This window comes from Juglans microcarpa x Juglans regia, chromosome 4D (genome assembly GCF_004785595.1).
Source record: "Juglans microcarpa x Juglans regia isolate MS1-56 chromosome 4D, Jm3101_v1.0, whole genome shotgun sequence".
NCBI lineage: Eukaryota > Viridiplantae > Streptophyta > Magnoliopsida > Fagales > Juglandaceae > Juglans > Juglans microcarpa x Juglans regia.
The window spans coordinates 3,265,296-3,282,472 of record NC_054600.1 but is presented as its reverse complement, the minus strand read 5'-3'; the positions used below and the strand labels follow the sequence as shown (position 1 = coordinate 3,282,472).

Sequence of the window (17,177 nt, the reverse complement as noted above, 5' to 3'; positions counted from 1 at the left end):
CACTTGGCGAGACTTTACACTCGTAATTTAGATTTGCAACTTTCCACTTTATGAAGTTGGTGTCAGTAAGCTTCTGGTTTTATGCTTATTCTAGATATTTAGGTCTTGTTTGTGTACACATATTTTCAAATATTTACTTTCCAAACATAACTTTAACACAAAACACTTTTTAATTTCAATTTTTCAACTTTTTCATCTAATAATTGTCTAATCATTACAATTTTTCCAAACGTCTAAACAAAACATAAAAACAATACAACTTTTTAAATTTCAAAAATAAAAATTATATTCAAACAATATTTTAACTTTATAATATTTTTATTCAACTTTTTCTTTCATTTTCCAAAACCAAATAAAACATCTTAACTCAAATAATTTTACTATTATTCACAAAATTTTCATCTATCTCACTTTCCAAACATGCTCTTAAATGTCCAAACGAACCTCAGATTATGCCTCTCTCTGTTTTTTTTTTTTTTTTTTTGAACTTTTTTTGTGTGCTAGGTGTGGAATTTAGTTCTTAATTAGCAAAAGAACTCCAAAAAAAAAAAAAAAAAAAAAAAAGAGAAAAAAATGGCATATTAATGGGGAGATTACAAGTTGCACATGCTGGCGAGTGATTCTAGGTGCCCATGCATAGTTTTGAGTTTGAAAGCTCGAGGCTGTTGAGTAATTCTCAATCTTGACTAAATTTGGCTAATTTATCCCCAAAAGAATAGCTAAGTTGCTTTCATGAGTCTCAAATATGTATTCTTTTTCTTGGGTTGTTTGACCATTTTCCTTGCATGGGTGTGCCTAATTTATGCAATCAAGAGTTTTTGGTTCTTTACGAATATCGTTGAAGGTAGTCACTTTATGTTAACTTTTGAAATGCATGCCAAAATCGATAACTTTTATATCATTAGTCCTCGAGTATGATGTTATTCAGGCAATATGCTCCAAATCTATCACTTGTTGAACATCTATACTCTAAAATTATGACAATATCAACGAAAGGTGACATTTTTTTTCGGGGGAAGGTAACTAAATTATTCTTAAAATCTCTTGTCATTGAGTTTTTCTATGAAAATGACATGTCTCGAAAATGCCATTCTTGAGACCTTAAAGCATACAGTCAAAATAAGATAAGAATAGATTAAGAGGATGGTACGTAGTATTTTCCTAATGAAAATAATCTTAAAAAAATGCAATAGATGTAAGGATTTACGTGTTTAATAATCTTCTTGATATATACCCTTTAGTTTATTAATCGAGTTGGATAATCAAATATGAAAAAATCCTTTTGCAAGTAAGTTCGCATACCAAACTGCACACCGATATTGACATGTTGAAGATAGAAATGATTTTCGAGATAAAAGACCTTATTCTCTCAAAATTATTATTATTTTTTATATTTCGTTTCCAATAAAAAAAAAGTCGTTAGTACATGATTTGGTGTGTCAAATTGCTTGTACCTAACAAAGCTCATCAAATATAGAGAGATAGACACAACTTTAAATATTTACTCAAAGTTCATTGTATCAGAAAATTCTATATAGGCAGTATTAAATGCAATAAGATCTACATGACGATGTATCTATCTTTTGCCGAAACTCAACCATCCAATTTGAACTGGCAAAATCATATGTTGCTCTTATTTGATGTTCCATTTGGGGTAGCTTTTGATTTTATTTGATTCTAATCACTGCAATTTTCCAACTCGGACAACAAATGGCTTGTTGGTTCCTTAACATGGATAAAGACAAAGGATTACTGTTAGTCTTACTAATTTGGGTAATGCCCAAACAATGGTGGGCAAAATAATTGGTTTGGGATTCTTCACTAAAACATAAGAACAATCATGCAATCATGCCTTAATTCTATTGGTTGGTGTATGGGAATTGATGCCTTGGCTAGCAAGCATGGTGCAAGCTCATTAACTCAACCAATGCTTAATAAATGTGTAGGTTTGACAAAACTAGTTGTTGGACTAATTTATAGCATTGACTTTAACCTACAAACAAGGCACTATCCTCTTAATCAGGTACCGACTGTGTTAATTGGGTCCGACTAGCATATAATTAGGCTTTTTTTTTTTTTTTTTTTTTTTGGGTTTGAAGAACTTTCAAAATTCTTAAAATCTTTACGATGAAAGAAATCTCATTCACATTAACTTGCTATATTGATGAGGTATGGATTTAATTGTGTTATGATGTAAAAAAGAAATGGTAGTGATGATGACAATAATGAATTGAGGTCCCGTATTGTTTGGAATTTGGACTGAACTCAGTTCAGTTTAATTTTAAATTGGATCTAACATCTAAACATCCAACTCTCAAATCACTAAACTCATCTCAACTCAAAACTTTTTTACACATGAGACTCATAATCTTTTTCAACTCAATACCTCTTTATACGTAGGATACAACTTTTTTTAATTTTCTATAAATACATCTAAACTCATCTTAACATCCAAACATATCTAAACTCATATTATATGGATCCCACAAAATCACTTCATCATCTTAACTCATTACTATTTATAAAAGATTCAACTCAACTCAACTCAACATTCAAACCGGATCTTATTGCTGATAAAAAAATTACCTCGGGTATCTATAAATATTGTGAGATCTATTTTATGTGCCTATTTCTATCTCACTCTAAGACTTATAATTCAATCAAGAACACTAATCCAAATCCAACATTAATAACAATTCCGTGAAATCTAGAAAAATCCCAAGCATAAATTCAACAAAAATAATATATTATTAACTATGCTGTCAACATTAATATGGAAATTTCATGGTTCGTGGACCGTTGGGCTATATACCTTGGGAAGCACGGGGACCTGGAGACTGGGCCTTCCTATAATTGATAGATAGGGTCAACTAAAAACGACATCGTGTGGTTCCAGTGTAAATCTAGTTCCGAGCAGCCATCTTTTTTACGAGAGAAAAATAAAAATAATTATATTTAAATGTTTTTACACTTAACATTATTCATGTGGTATAATTTGGCCTCGTTTGATTTCTAAGATTAAAATTTTAAATTTTAAAAACCTCTAATTTTATCGTTATAATTTGGTCAAATTACCACATAATAAAATAAATAATTTAATTTTTTTAAATTTAAAAACAAAATAATATTAAAAAATATATTTTAATAATATTTTATTTAACTTTTTAATTTTAATCTCAATTCATCTCAACTCTGAAAACAAACGAGACCTTAATTTTAAAATATAAATTTTAAATTTTAAATTTTTTAAATTAGGTAAATTATATATGCTATAAAGACATTTAAAATGACATTATTCTAAAAATAAAAGATATAAACTGATGTGATTTCATAACATTTATTAGATAAAAATAAATTCATAATCTGGTCTATCACATTAAATTACGTCTGTGTGTGTGAATTTATTTTTGTATAATTTATTGATAGATAAAATATTTTTTTAATCAACTTATCTAAATGAAGTTATCTCGAGTGGTACAACCGTAAATCTTCGCCGATCCGAGCCTTGTTTCCTTCCACCATCGACCCCCTCCACAAAACAAAACGCTATATATAACCCCACTCTGTTCTTCACAAACCTCTTGAACACCCCGCCACATACAGACTTAGCAGCTCTTCCTGAATTCCATTTCTTGGTTTTCTCTATTGTTTCTTTGAGTTTTTTGGTTCAATATATTTTTTTTCTGAAGTCTTCCGGAAGTAAACGATGTCGCTGAGACCAAGCGCGAGGACGGAGGTGCGTCGCAACCGGTACAAGGTGGCTGTGGACGCGGAGGAGGGGCGACGGCGGAGGGAGGACAACATGGTGGAGATCCGAAAGAGCCGTAGGGAAGAGAGCTTGCTCAAGAAACGCCGTGAGGGCCTCCAGGCCCAGCACCTCGCTTCCTCTTTCCACTCCTCCGCCGTCGAAAAGAAGGTATGCCCGGCTCACTGCCGCAACCATCACCATTTTCCATTCAACTTCTTATTAGGGCCTTTTCCGATCGCTTCATACAGCTCTAAGTCTGTTCTATGACTTTGAGGACTTTCCTTTTCGGAGTTAGGGTTTGGTTGGATCGTTTAATCGTTGCTTTAGCTGGATGATGGTTTTTTTTTTACCTGTAGAGCTTTCGATGGAAATTAGTCTAAGTTAGGTTTCAAGTTGGATTGGTTTTTATGGTCTTCCAGTTCCATTCTATGAATTTGATGAATTTGGTGGGGATTAGGGTTTGGTTGGATCATTTATTGGTGTTTTATCTGGATGTTGTTTAAGTTTACACTGAAGGTATCGTCTGAATTTTCTTTAGTTTATGGTTTGATTGGATCGGTGTTTCGGTGTTTCAGTTCAATTTTTATGATTTGGATGAGTTTGCTTGGGGGATTAGTGTTTAATTGAATTATTCCTTGGTGTTTTAGCTGAGTATTGTTTTACTTATGAAGGTCTTGATGGAGGTTGGATTCTTTTTGGTGTTTTAGTATGATTCTACAACTTTGATAAATTTGGTTGGGAGTTAGATTTAGTTTTTAGGTGGGTATTGTTTACTTAAATTAAAGGTTTTGATGGAATTTACTTTTGGCCTGGGCTTCTTTGGACTGGTTCACAGTGCTTTAGTTGAATTCTTTGTTTGTTAATGGGTGTGCTTTTATAAGCTTGGCTATTACTTGCACTTTTGCTTTAGTGGAATAGAGTTAAAATGAGGATCATATTGTTTATTTATTACTTAAATTGATACTTTTTATTGAGTTGACTCTGTTTTGATTTGGATTTTGCGTAGTTGATAGAGTTGATTATGTATTATCTCGTATTTCTCTTTCAAATAATTAAAACGGTGACAAATTTTTTTATCTATTTTTTAAGTTAGGGCTTGATTGAATTGAATATCAGTATTTTGTTTGAGTTTTTTCAAATGAGTGCAAGGCTTTGTGAGCTTGTTGACTGGGTAGCCTCTTGGATTTAGTCTTATGCAGTTGAAATGAGGATGAATTTTGTGGATTTGTTTCAAATATCTAAATTGGATATTTTTAGATACTTTTTCAGACCTATTGCCGATACTAAGTAGCAGCCAAAAATTTGTATCCATTTTTCATGATATTATGCATGGATCAGATATATCATGGCGAATTCTTCAGAAAAAATTGTGGAAGACACAATGGAATCAGATAAGTGAGATTTCGAGGAAATTTCTTTACCTGTCCAATTTCTAATGAATCAAGATAACCATTCGTTCCAGTATAAATAGTCATTATCTGTTCTTCCACCGTGAGAGGGGCTGATTGAGATTGTTTGAGCAACTCACGTAATCGTTGACCTCTTGCCAATTGATTCTGAGTAGCTTTATCGAGATCAGAAGCGAATTGTGCAAAGGCTTCTAATTCTGCGAAGGCTTTGGTTGAATTTATTTTTGTTGCTTTAGTTGGATTTTATTTTATGCGATTGTAAGGATTGGTGCGTGGTGATTACATTGGGGTTTGAATTTTGTAATGAAGGGGTATAATCAGGATTTTTTGAATTGTGTGCTCAATTGAATTGACTATTGTTGGTGTAGGGCTATTGCAAGGAATGGGTTTTCTTGAATTTGATATAGTGATTGCAAGGGTTTGTAAGCTTAGCAGCACTGCTGTTGATGGGTTTTGGTTATTATGTTTTTGCCTTGGAGTTCATTGAACTGATGCTGGCGGTTTTGGGCCTTCAAGTTCATGATGGTTGGGTTTGTTGGATTTTTTTTTTTTTTTTCAATAAGGTTTGTGACCTCCATGACTGTGTAAGTTTTGAGTCGAACTTATGGAATACCAAATAAGAAGAATGGGGTGGAAGGTGAGGTTAGAGGTTCAAGATGTATTGGTCGTATGTGTAACTTGCCAATAACAAAAGGTGTAGGAAATATTTCTTTCATTGCTGCTTTGAGAGGGGCTTGGTATTTTTTATACAAGTTGGCTTGATGCTGAGTGCACTAAGGGTTGTCTTATTATGCTTGAAGTCAGAAGAATTTTCCTTGCATGGAGTTTTGTCATTCTGATGAATTTCTACCCAAATTTTCAAAATTATACTTATTTGAAATTGTTCCAGTGGTAGTTATTTGTGGTATTGGTGATTATTATTCTAATGGTGGTTGAGTTGTTTGGTTGCAGTTAGAACATCTGCCATCCATGGTTGCAGGAGTTTGGAGTGATGATAGTAATCTACAGCTTGAGGCAACTACTCAGTTCAGGAAATTGCTTTCAATCGGTGAGAAATTGGTCTGTCCATGCGTTTGTTGTACATGTCTATTTGATACAACCATTTACTAGTTTTTTTTTTTTTTTCTTTTTTGTAGAGCGCAGCCCTCCAATAGAGGAAGTGATACAGTCAGGTGTTGTTCCTCGCTTTGTTGAGTTTCTTGTCAGGGAGGACTTCCCACAGCTTCAGGTTTATTGCATGCTATCAATTATCTATTCTATATTTTTACATGTGACCATGAACTTAGCGGAATTATTGGTGAAACTTCCTTCAGTTTGAGGCAGCTTGGGCTCTCACTAACATTGCTTCTGGGACATCTGAAAACACTAAGGTGGTAATTGATCATGGGCAGTCCCAATATTTGTCAAACTTCTTGGTTCTCCTAGTGATGACGTCCGTGAGCAGGTATATATATGATTTTATGGGTTTATCTTTTATACTTTCTGCTGTTTTCTCTGTACTTAATTGAAACTTGCATTTTCAAGTAAAGTCTAACATGAACCCATCCCTCCCTTATTTTATTTTCAATTTATAGGCTGTGTGGGCATTGGGAAATGTTGCCGGTGATTCTCCTAGATGTCGCGATCTTGTCCTTGGCCATGGGGCTTTGCTTCCGTTGCTGGCACAATTGAATGAGCATGCCAAGCTTTCTATGCTGAGAAATGCTACGTGGACACTCTCAAATTTTTGCCGAGGCAAGCCACAACCTCCTTTTGATCAGGTTGGATATTTGAGATGCTGTGTAACTTAAATTATGTCGGTAGATTTGATTTTTATTTAGTTTCTTTTCTGCTTGGTATTTACTCTCCATTAATATAATTATCTTAGTTATAAAAAATTTTTAATATCCTAGTTTGAAATGGCATTATCATTAGTAAAAATGTACTGGTCTTTCTAAAATGTCCTTTACTTTGTATGAGAGGGGAGATGACTATTATAGAATGCGGTTTGCTTTATTATAGGAAATTGAAGTGGTAAAAACTTTTAGTAGAGAAATTGGACATCGAGAAATTAAAAGTAAGACATTTAAATCAGGATATATATGAGGAACATGTGAAATTTAATAAGATGCGTTATGGTCGTTGAAATGTCATTGTTATTTCTCTCGGGGGATGGATTTTTATTGACCACTGTTGTTGTTATGTATTATGTGGACCACTAGGTTGTTAATTGTTTCTTTTTATGGTATATTGCTCAGGTTAAGCCAGCACTCCCAGCTCTTGCACGCCTTATTCATTCAAATGACGAAGAAGTCTTGACTGATGCTTGTTGGGCACTCTCATATCTTTCTGATGGTACAAATGACAAAATTCAAGCTGTTATTGAAGCAGGTGTTTGTCCTCGGCTTGTTGAGCTTTTACTGTGAGTGTTTAATGTTCAGCTTTGTTGATTAATGTATTTTTCCTTGTAGCAGGAGGTGTTTTAACCTGTTAATTTTGCCATCAAATTCTAAACTTTCTTTCCATTTTTCAGCCACCCGTCTCCTTCAGTTCTCATTCCTGCTCTTCGTACGGTTGGAAATATTGTCACCGGAGATGATATGCAGACTCAGGTATTGGAACTTTCTGTACCTTGAAATGTTTTGATTTCACTGTCTCTTTTAAAAATTCCACCATGCTTGGGGAGGGGGCAGAAATATAGTTCAGTTCTTTAATTAAAATTGATATTTTATCATATGTGCATAACACTGATAGGATGTCAACTCAGTTGTATTTTAATGAAATTTCTCTTTCTTTGACAAAATATAATTAATATTTTAGGTTTTAGTAAACACTTTAAGAATATTTGTCTTCCCTAGCACTTCTGAATTCCAAGGCATCTATTAAGTCGAGGCTTGTGAATGGAGTGATGTTTTAAATAATGGCGCTGACATTTGTCTGCAGGGAACTGAACTTAACTGCTGATTCTTTTGCAAGGTTTTGTATTTTATTAGATCAGTCCATAGTTTGATCCTAATTGGAATCGAATGAGGCATGTGCAAAGAAATAGTTTACTTTTATTCTTTTTCGAAATTAAATTTTTTTTCTTTCTACAATGGAAGATGTAAACACAAACACGAGCTTTTTTTTTAGAAATAATTGGATTGGGTGTGGGCTTTGCTTGACATGATTAATAAGCTAGCTTCTTTTTCTATTTCGTTCCTTTTTTCTTGTTTATAATGAGGCTTGAGGGACGTCACCCTTTACTTTTTAAGGCTTCATGGCCTTTTGAAAAACATACAAATTTCTTTCTGGCATTCTGCAATATTTCTCGTACTAAGTACTAACATGGCATAAAATGATCAATATATCAAATTAAAAAAAGCATGATGGCTGCCGCACTCCCTTCCCTTATCAAGTGATGCGCTCTCTCTCTCTCTCTCTCTCTCTCTATAATTTGTACACTAATTTTCCAACTGAAAATCTTGTTATTTGAGTCTAAATCTTTCTCTATTCAACTAATGAATGCCGATGCTGCTCAGGTTATTATCAACCACAATGCCCTGCCTTGCCTTTTGAACCTTTTGAACAATAATTATAAAAAGAGCATCAAGAAGGAGGCTTGCTGGACTATTTCGAATATCACTGCTGGTAACAAGGAGCAGATTCAGGTTACTTATATATCCCAGCTTTTGCAGAATGAATTTATATGTCCTCTCTTAGTTGTAGTTACGTTTGTCTAGGTTTTATTATTTAGAATGGTATGCACATTTTCCATCAACCATGACGTCAAAATGGTGGGTTGCCTTATGTTACAGGCTGTCGTTGAGGCTAATATTATTGCCCCTCTTGTTCATCTGCTTCAAAATGCTGAGTTTGATATTAGGAAAGAGGCTGCATGGGCAATCTCAAATGCAACATCTGGTGGTTCTCATGAACAAATCAAGTATGCAACAAATGTGTTTTTCATACCTTATTTTTTCTCTGCAAATATGTATGGCCTGTAAATTTTATATTTCTTTGTCATTTACAGGTATCTAGTAGATCAAGGATGTATCAAGCCTCTCTGCGATCTTCTTATCTGCCCTGATCCAAGGATTGTAACAGTTTGTTTGGAAGGGCTTGAAAACATATTGAAGGTAGGAGAAGCCGACAAGAATTTGGGAACTACTGGAGATGTCAACTTCTATGCTCAAATGATTGATGATGCCGAGGGGCTAGAGAAAATTGAGAATCTCCAGAGTCACGACAACACTGAGATTTATGAGAAGGCTGTGAAGATTCTTGAGACGTACTGGTTGGAGGAAGAGGATGATACAATGCCACCAGGTGATGCTCCCCAGTCTGCATTCAACTTTGGAGGGAGCGAGATCCCTTCTGTTCCTTCTGGTGGATTTAACTTCAACTGAAGGTATCCTTTTATTGGTGTTTTACGAGTCCTGTGTGGTGTTCTTATTCAATTTGTTTTTGCTCTTGCCGGTATCCATGCTCACAAGATCATTTCTTTTTAAATTATAGCAGGATTTGGTGGTGCGAGAATAGTTGGGGTCAGGTCAAGTGTCTAGTCGTGTTTGGGTCGGTCCTCTTTGGTCAAGTATCGGGCGTGCTTTTTGGGGTAGCCAGACTGGCCAAGTGTCTGCAATGGCTGGATTTTTGGTTGGGGGGACAATACTTGGATCGTATATGATGAACTGGGATTTATCGGTGCAACATGGATGTGAAGCCAGGGTTCTGTATATGGGGAACGGTTATCCCGGGTGATTGGGCTCTCCAATAAAGTTGATGTTGAGTCTCTCATAATTTGATTTTATTGGTTCAGTTGCCATAGAAGTGGAGTCGGTCTGGTGTCAGTCAGGTCAGGTCGGGTGATTTTTGCACTCTAAAACTCTCTTGTAGGTTGTTCAAGGGGGGATATTGGAATTTTCCGTTCCTTAGTAGTGTACGTGTTGATTTTTTTCTGTATCCTTATGGGTCGAAATTGTATTATGTGGGGTATACCATTTTTACTTGTTTGATACGAAAAGCTGTCTAAAACGCATTGAAGGTAAAGAGTTTCCAGTATTATTGATATAAATAACACTTCCGGGGTGCCTTAGCTTGTTTTATCATTCGGCTTGGATTGCACTGAAGAAATGAATTTTTGTCGTCACTGTTATTTTCTCCAATTTTTGTTGTAGATGGTTTTTTTTCCTGTAACGGTTGGAAGGAATATTACAAAAGTTGTGAAAGTATTAGATGAAAGCCATCTCTCGGGTAGCATTCCAAGCTCTCTGGGAAATCTAACTCGATTTCAGGGAAGCCTGCCTTCAAGTCTAGGCAAATGTCAGTCTTTGATCGTGTTAGAATAATCTCAATAATATCATTCCACCTCAGATCATTGCTCCCTCTTCCTTATCAATCTATGTGATTTGTCCCTAAATTATTTCACGGGTATGAAGTTGGAAATCTGTAAAATTTTAGGTCGGTTGGATGCGTTGGAGAACTTGTTATGTAGTGAAATTCCGAGTAGTCTTGGCAATTGTGTTAAGCTGGAGCTTCTATACATGCCAGGAAACTTCTCTAAAGGGACCATTCCATCAAGTTTTGGTTCTTTAAAAGGAATTCAAATCTTAGATCTTTCTCGGAACAATTTTTCAGGAAAAACTCCAGATTTCATTGTGGATTCCAATTCGTGGCAGATTTTGAATCTTTATTATAAGAATTTTGAGGGCATGGTGCCAATACATGGTGTAGCTTCTGTAGTAGGAAACAATCAACTATGTGGGGGAATACCTGAGATGCACTTGTCTAAATGCAACTTACTTTGTAGAGTCCATGAAGAAATCGACCTCAAATCTTTATTTTTTTGGGTCCTCTAGGACTCACATCTATATTGTTTTTTGTGCTTGTCTCTTGATTTAGGAAAAAGAAGAAAAGAACCAACTTCAAGTTATTAAGCAATGCTACTTTTGACTGTATCTTACCAAAGCCTCTTAAAAGCTATAGATGGGTTCTCCTCTGCTAATTTGGTTGGTGTTGGTAGTTTTGGATCAGTATATAAAGGTATCCTTGATGAGGGCAGAATGACAATTGCTGTCAAGGTGCCCAATCTTCTGTGCCACGGAGCTTCTGAGAGTTTTGTTGCCGTGTGTGGGGTCCTAAGAAACATTAGGCATCGGAATGGAAAATAAGTTGTCCAGATATGGCGATGTGTACAGCTACGGCATACTCATGTTAGAAATGTTTACGAGGAAGAGACCCACGGATGACATGTTTGAAGGAACTTTGAACTTGCATTCTTATGTCAAAGCAGTTTGGCGTAAACGAGTGGTAGATATGGCAGATCTAGTTTTTTTTTTTTTGGGAAAGAGGAGTGATGAACATGAACAATGCCCATAAAGACAACAACTCAAGAAGAAACAAAGTTCTGAGAGTGCTTGATTTCAATATTTGTGATTGGACTTGGTTGTTCAACAGAACAACCCAAACAAAGGATGAACATCAAAGATGTTATAACTGAGATTCATTTGATTAGAAAAAAGCTTCTTATAAATTGAACAAGTGCATAGAGGAAGCTCAAAAATGCTATGGCAAATCTTCATTTGATTAAAAAAGAACTCTTCAAACTTGAGCGCATTGAGGAAGCCAAACTACAAGTTGGTCCAATAACAGCCAGGTAATGTCATTGGCCATGAAATACTTACTGTTTAGAGTTAGTATGCAATGACATCCCTTCATCATTTTGGTTATATTGCGATTTCAATTTTGCCCATTGGTTGTGTAAAGGGTCAGTTCAATGGATTTTAATGGTTTTTCTTTAGACGTGGGTGCCTTGATTGGTTATTTAAACGCCAAACCACACACTCCAATTACTGCATAACTTTAAATTCTGCTTGAAATTGCCAATCAAGCTTCACCATACAATCACAATGCAAATGGAGGCAATTGGAGGGAAATTTAAGTTATGTTCCATCTTATGTGATCTCATCTTTTACTTGACGACACATCTTCTTAAAAATAAAAAATTTTTTAGACATAAGCCCTCCACTTTGCAGTTTGCCAAATCACTTAAAAATAAGTCATTTTACCTTTTTATCCTCATTTTACTTAAAAACAGGTCGTTAAAGATTGCCCTTCTTCTTCCCCACCCCCCCTCTCTTCCCTCCAAGAAAAATCCAAGTCCCTTACTTTCTCCTCTTCACTGTACTAAGAACTTGGACTTGGGCATATTCCGATCGGCAACACAGGAAGGAGTTATAAGGTAACTGTAGCCCCCCCCTTTCTCTCTCTCTCATTTTTGTAATCTCACTGTAAATCAATCGACTGTAATCGAGGGTTAGCGATTGTCTGGGAGAGAAACCATATAATCCAAAACAAGTCCCTTTCCTCAATGTATGTATATAATCCAAAACAAGTCCAACCATCTAAGATTCTCTCTTTTTTTGCATGACTCGATCAGTGTTCTTATGTAAGCATTGTTATGTACTGTACTAAGGATATCCATCAAGTCTATGCTTGAGTATTTATTCTTTCTCGCTAAAATATTAGTCAGAAACTAAAGTGCGCCTTACACGGCCTATTACTTAAACATTTATTAGTCTTTTCATGATAACAGGAAACCATGTATAGTAAGAAACTTGGATTTGTAGAAATTTAAAGAACTCCTAAAACAAAAAAAATGGCTTTAATTGGCAGACTGGCCTATGTCTGGAATTACCGAATGGTTGATGACATGTTGCCTATCGGAGTCATCTGGAACTTTTCAAGTAAAATGAGAGTAAAAGATGATTCCAGATAACTTTTTAAATAAAATGATGGTAAAAAGATAAATAACAGATTTTTAAATAGGTATGGAGGATGTGAGATTTATGGTAGCACGATTCTAAAAATAATAAGATTATAACTGTTTTATAACTAATTTACAACTTTATTACAAATAAAGGATAATTAAGTAAAATGGAAATTATATTAACGAAGTATCGTAATTATATTGATTATAAAATGAGTTATAAAATAGTGATTAAAGAATTTGGCATCTGTATCTTTTATTCTTGCCCATCTTTCTTCTTGTTTCTTTCCTCTTTTCACTTGGTAACCAAATGGAATGTAGAACCGAACTGGCTAAATTGAACAATTCATTTTTTAGAAGTTTGATTTCGAATGAAAACCAAAAGAAGTGGATAGTTAGAGCATTGGCAATGACCTAGTTAAATGCTAATGTAAGTTTAAACTTTAGCTATAAATGAGAAAAAATCTCTCTATTGAACTAGTCAATGGTCTAAAACTCAACACTTAGCCTACAATAATTTTTGGTTGCTCTCTATTGTTGGCGAATAACTGTTCACCCTCTATCATACTATTTTATTATTTTTATCAACCTCTCTCTCTCTCTTTCTCTTGTTCTTTTCTCTCTCTTCAACCCTCAAGCAAGCTTACGCTCTTCTCTCTCTTGTTCGTCCCTCTTTTCTCCGTCGATTTTTCTTTTAGGCCAAACAGTAAATATTTGTTGAATAATTAAGTTGAAGAAAAAAAATAGTTGAAAAATAATAATTTTAAATAAAAATAAAATTATTAATTAAATATAAAATGTATTTGCAAAATTAAAAAAAAAAAATTATATTATATTATTATTTCAACTTTAAAATGACTAGTTTATTAACGAAAAGTTAATATTATGGCTAGCCAAATTTTTTTTTTTTTAATAAAATCTCTGTATTTCATATATCACTTACTTGCATACATCTTTTTATCAAATTTTAAACTATTTACAATAAAATCTGAAACTGTTTCTATCCAAACTTTTTTCTCAACTGAGTGTAAAGCAGCCTTTGCCAAATTCAGAAATACAGAGCAGTGTATATATAATATATGAATGAAAACTAAGATATTGAGAAATTTAGACTTAATGACTAAGATATTGCCCACGCTCTAAATATTGAGAAAGACTATCGTGAGCACACAGAGCAGTGTATTTATGAATGAAAACTATAGGGACATGTCCATCGGTTAAGGAGAAGCATACAAAGAAAGAAACAATTTTTAACATGATTTCGTGTTACCCAGAAAAGTTACAGCTTTTGAGGGGGAGAGATTTGGAGGGAGGCTCGTCTTTTGAGGGATTGCATGACTTAAATTGAAGGGTATGGTCTGTACTACTCATTCTGCTGCTTCGTTGGAGAAAGAGCTTTTGCAGCCACCCCCAACTCTCTCTCTCTCTCTCCCTCTCTCGCACTGCCGGCAGTGTGGTGTGCGTGGGGTGGTCTATCTAGTCCGAGCATGGTGTTGCTGTACATTTTAAACCATTTTGAGGGTCCATCTCATCTCAAAAACAAAAACGATGCGTTGAGGACTCTCAACTCTAAAGCAGTTTTGGCTACAATTATCATCTTCTTCCTGCATCAATTTCCTTTCTTTTTGATACAAACATCATTTAATCCAGTCTTCAACAGAAAGGAAAAGACTCTTTAAAAAATGCCACAAGATTTTACCAATAACGGTTAGGTCATAGCGTGTAATGTATCGCGACTCTGACATGTTTTTGTAGGCGGGCGAGTACAAAAATGACACCCCCACCCGTGCATGCTGACACGTGGCCCCGCCGCTCACCACAATTTGGCGGTTGTGCTGCCACCAAATGTTCTGCTGATCGAGAGGATATTTCCGTCATTCCGAAAAGGAAAAACCCTAGAGGCTAGGGTTTTGTGCATATCCACTGTGCACTCTCTGTCGGTTTCTGTGTGTGTGTGTGTTGTGGGTGCGTTTTGCATGTCAGTTCCTATTTATGTAGCGTTCTCTCTGTTTTGCGCCGAGTGCCAGAGTCTGTTTTGGGTGTTTGTTCATTGCTTCTGTTTCTCCCTTCAGTCCCCCCCTCTCTCTCTCTCTCTCTCTGCGAAATTGCAAATTCTTGGGAAACTGGGTTTCATGGGCGTGATGGATAGGATTGAAAAGGTGGTGTGTTTCAGAACTATTTATACCTTACCTTCAATGCTTCCTTGAGAGAGCAAAAGAAAAATAAAACTTCGAAGTTGTACTCTGGTTTTATTTGGGAGGTTTTTGTATGAATTTATGACACCATTGTTGGTTATGATTCAGGAATCATTGTCCGAGGCTATAACAGCTGAGAACAAGAAGTGCTGTGCCGATTGCAAGACCACGAAGACCCCCTTGTGGAGAGGGGGGCCTGCTGGGCCCAAGGTTCTTTCCTTCATTTCATTTTCCCGGTTTTTCATTTATCTTAATGGATTAATTTCTTCGCGTTGGTTTGTGATTTTCAGTCTCTGTTTCTCTCCGTTTTTAGTCTCTATTATTCTCTCCGTCGGGGGGTTTTAATTTTGACTCGTGGGCGTCAAGTGTTTCATTGGCTGTCTTCCAATCGACATTGTTACTTTTAAGCCAACGATCATTACCCATTTTGATCTTTGATTTGTTCTGGGTTTATTATCTTCTGGTTATTTTCTCTCTCTTTCAGTTGCTATTTGTAAATATACTTAGCATTTTTGGGCCTGTTTTCTTGGTCACTACATAGGTAAATATCATTCTGCATATATTTTTTTTTTTTTTTTTGCGATTTTTCATCGGGTGATATAATTTCTGGGTGGGTTTGTTTTTCACTTTATGTAGGTAGTTTCTTTTTTGGGTGATGAATTGGGTTACTACTAGCCTTTTGATTAATGTCTTTGTATTTTTCTCTCTTTTTTCAGTCATTATGTAACGCCTGTGGGATCAGATACAGGAAGAGGAGGATTTCTATGGTGGGTTTGAGCTACGGATCATATAGGAAAAGAGACAAGTCACACTGTCATAGTACTTCTTCTGTTACCACCACCCCCACTGCTGCTGATACAACCACGTACACTGCTATAACTGTTGATAGTGGTGGTGGCGGAGACCTTAGTGTGTCCTTGAAAACGAAATTAATGGCGTTGGGTAAGGATTTGTTGCTGCAAAGGTCACCATCAGTGATGAAGAAACAGAGGTGGCAGAGGAGGAGGAAGTTGAAGGAGGAAGAACAAGCAGCCGTGTCTCTGATGGCACTGTCCAGTGGTTCTGTTTTTGCCTGAAAGGAGTAAAAAGAACACAAAGGGCATAAAGATTAAAAAACAGAAAAAAAAAAAAAAAAAAAAAAAAAAACCCAACCAACCAACCAACACTGCATCACATATACCTTTTGTTGCCCTTTTAGCTTACTGTAGCGAAATTCCCCTTTGATGTTATTTGGGTTTTTCAAATACAGAAGAATATGAATGGAATAGTCAGGAAAATAGGCAGTCATATAGTTAGTGTTTAGGGAATGATATTCCTGTCTTTGGTATTACTTCTTTAATTATAATGTACATGTTCTCGGAAGTAATGGTATATATGATCTTTCATTTCGATATGTGCCGTTCTGTATGTATGGTTCTGATATGGTGTGCGGAGATTGTTAATGAAAAGATGCTTGAAATGTTGCCAAATTTGACTTTGTGAACTCAAAACTGTGAAAGAGGCATCCTGCACTGCAGTGCAAGGCTCCCTTAAGCTGAATGCTGCGGGGCATGAGGTCCAAGGGGGCACTTATTTTGGGCCGAACCCTCTGTCTGCAAATAAAATGTTTCTGTACATTGTCCAGATGTATGAGGTCAAAACGGGCCTGGATCTCTCTCGTTTTTAAGTTTTAGCTGTTGCTTCTTACTGGGCGCACAAAACCTCTCTAAAATTGCAGATGATTTATGAAAGGGAAAAGTTCCCAACAGTGAAAAGGAATACTAGATTATTTACTTCTCTTCCCTCTCTTCTCTGTCTCCCTCCCTCCCCCACCCAACTTCAACTTCCCCTCTCTCTCTAAATTAAACAAATTAGGCACAAGGGTTGAGAAATAATAAAATTAATAACCACCCACCCACCTTAATATTATTTGGAGGCGAAAGAAGAATTGAATAAACTACCGCAAGGAACTCCCTGACAAAATGAAATCACTTTCAGACTTGTTCAAACATTTTAAAACAAAAATCTCAATTTTCGAATGCATAAAACGTCTCTTGAAATATCTTCATTGTCTTGCCTAAAGATAATCGAATGCCAGAACGGCAATATTGTAGAGCCTG

General features: G+C 35.6%; 2 protein-coding genes across 2 annotated transcripts; both read left to right on the top strand.

The window, feature by feature from the left end:
• Positions 1 to 3,569: 3,569 nt before the first annotated feature.
• Positions 3,570 to 10,220, top strand: LOC121259217 (importin subunit alpha-1-like). The gene is given in 12 exon segments (XM_041160724.1): positions 3,570 to 3,916; positions 6,109 to 6,205; positions 6,294 to 6,385; positions 6,471 to 6,543; positions 6,546 to 6,601; positions 6,732 to 6,917; positions 7,395 to 7,558; positions 7,670 to 7,748; positions 8,658 to 8,786; positions 8,934 to 9,061; positions 9,149 to 9,526; positions 9,634 to 10,220. Coding segments are annotated over 11 exon segments (1,590 nt in total). The 5' UTR covers positions 3,570 to 3,706; the 3' UTR covers positions 9,525 to 9,526; positions 9,634 to 10,220.
• Positions 10,221 to 14,814: 4,594 nt separating this feature from the next.
• On the top strand, positions 14,815 to 16,471 carry LOC121259216. Its single transcript, XM_041160722.1, has 3 exons — positions 14,815 to 14,833; positions 15,187 to 15,288; positions 15,795 to 16,471. The coding sequence occupies exon 3, from the start codon at positions 15,843 to 15,845 to the stop codon at positions 16,152 to 16,154; it is 312 nt and encodes a 103-aa protein (XP_041016656.1). The 5' UTR covers positions 14,815 to 14,833; positions 15,187 to 15,288; positions 15,795 to 15,842; the 3' UTR covers positions 16,155 to 16,471.
• Positions 16,472 to 17,177: the final 706 nt, after the last annotated feature.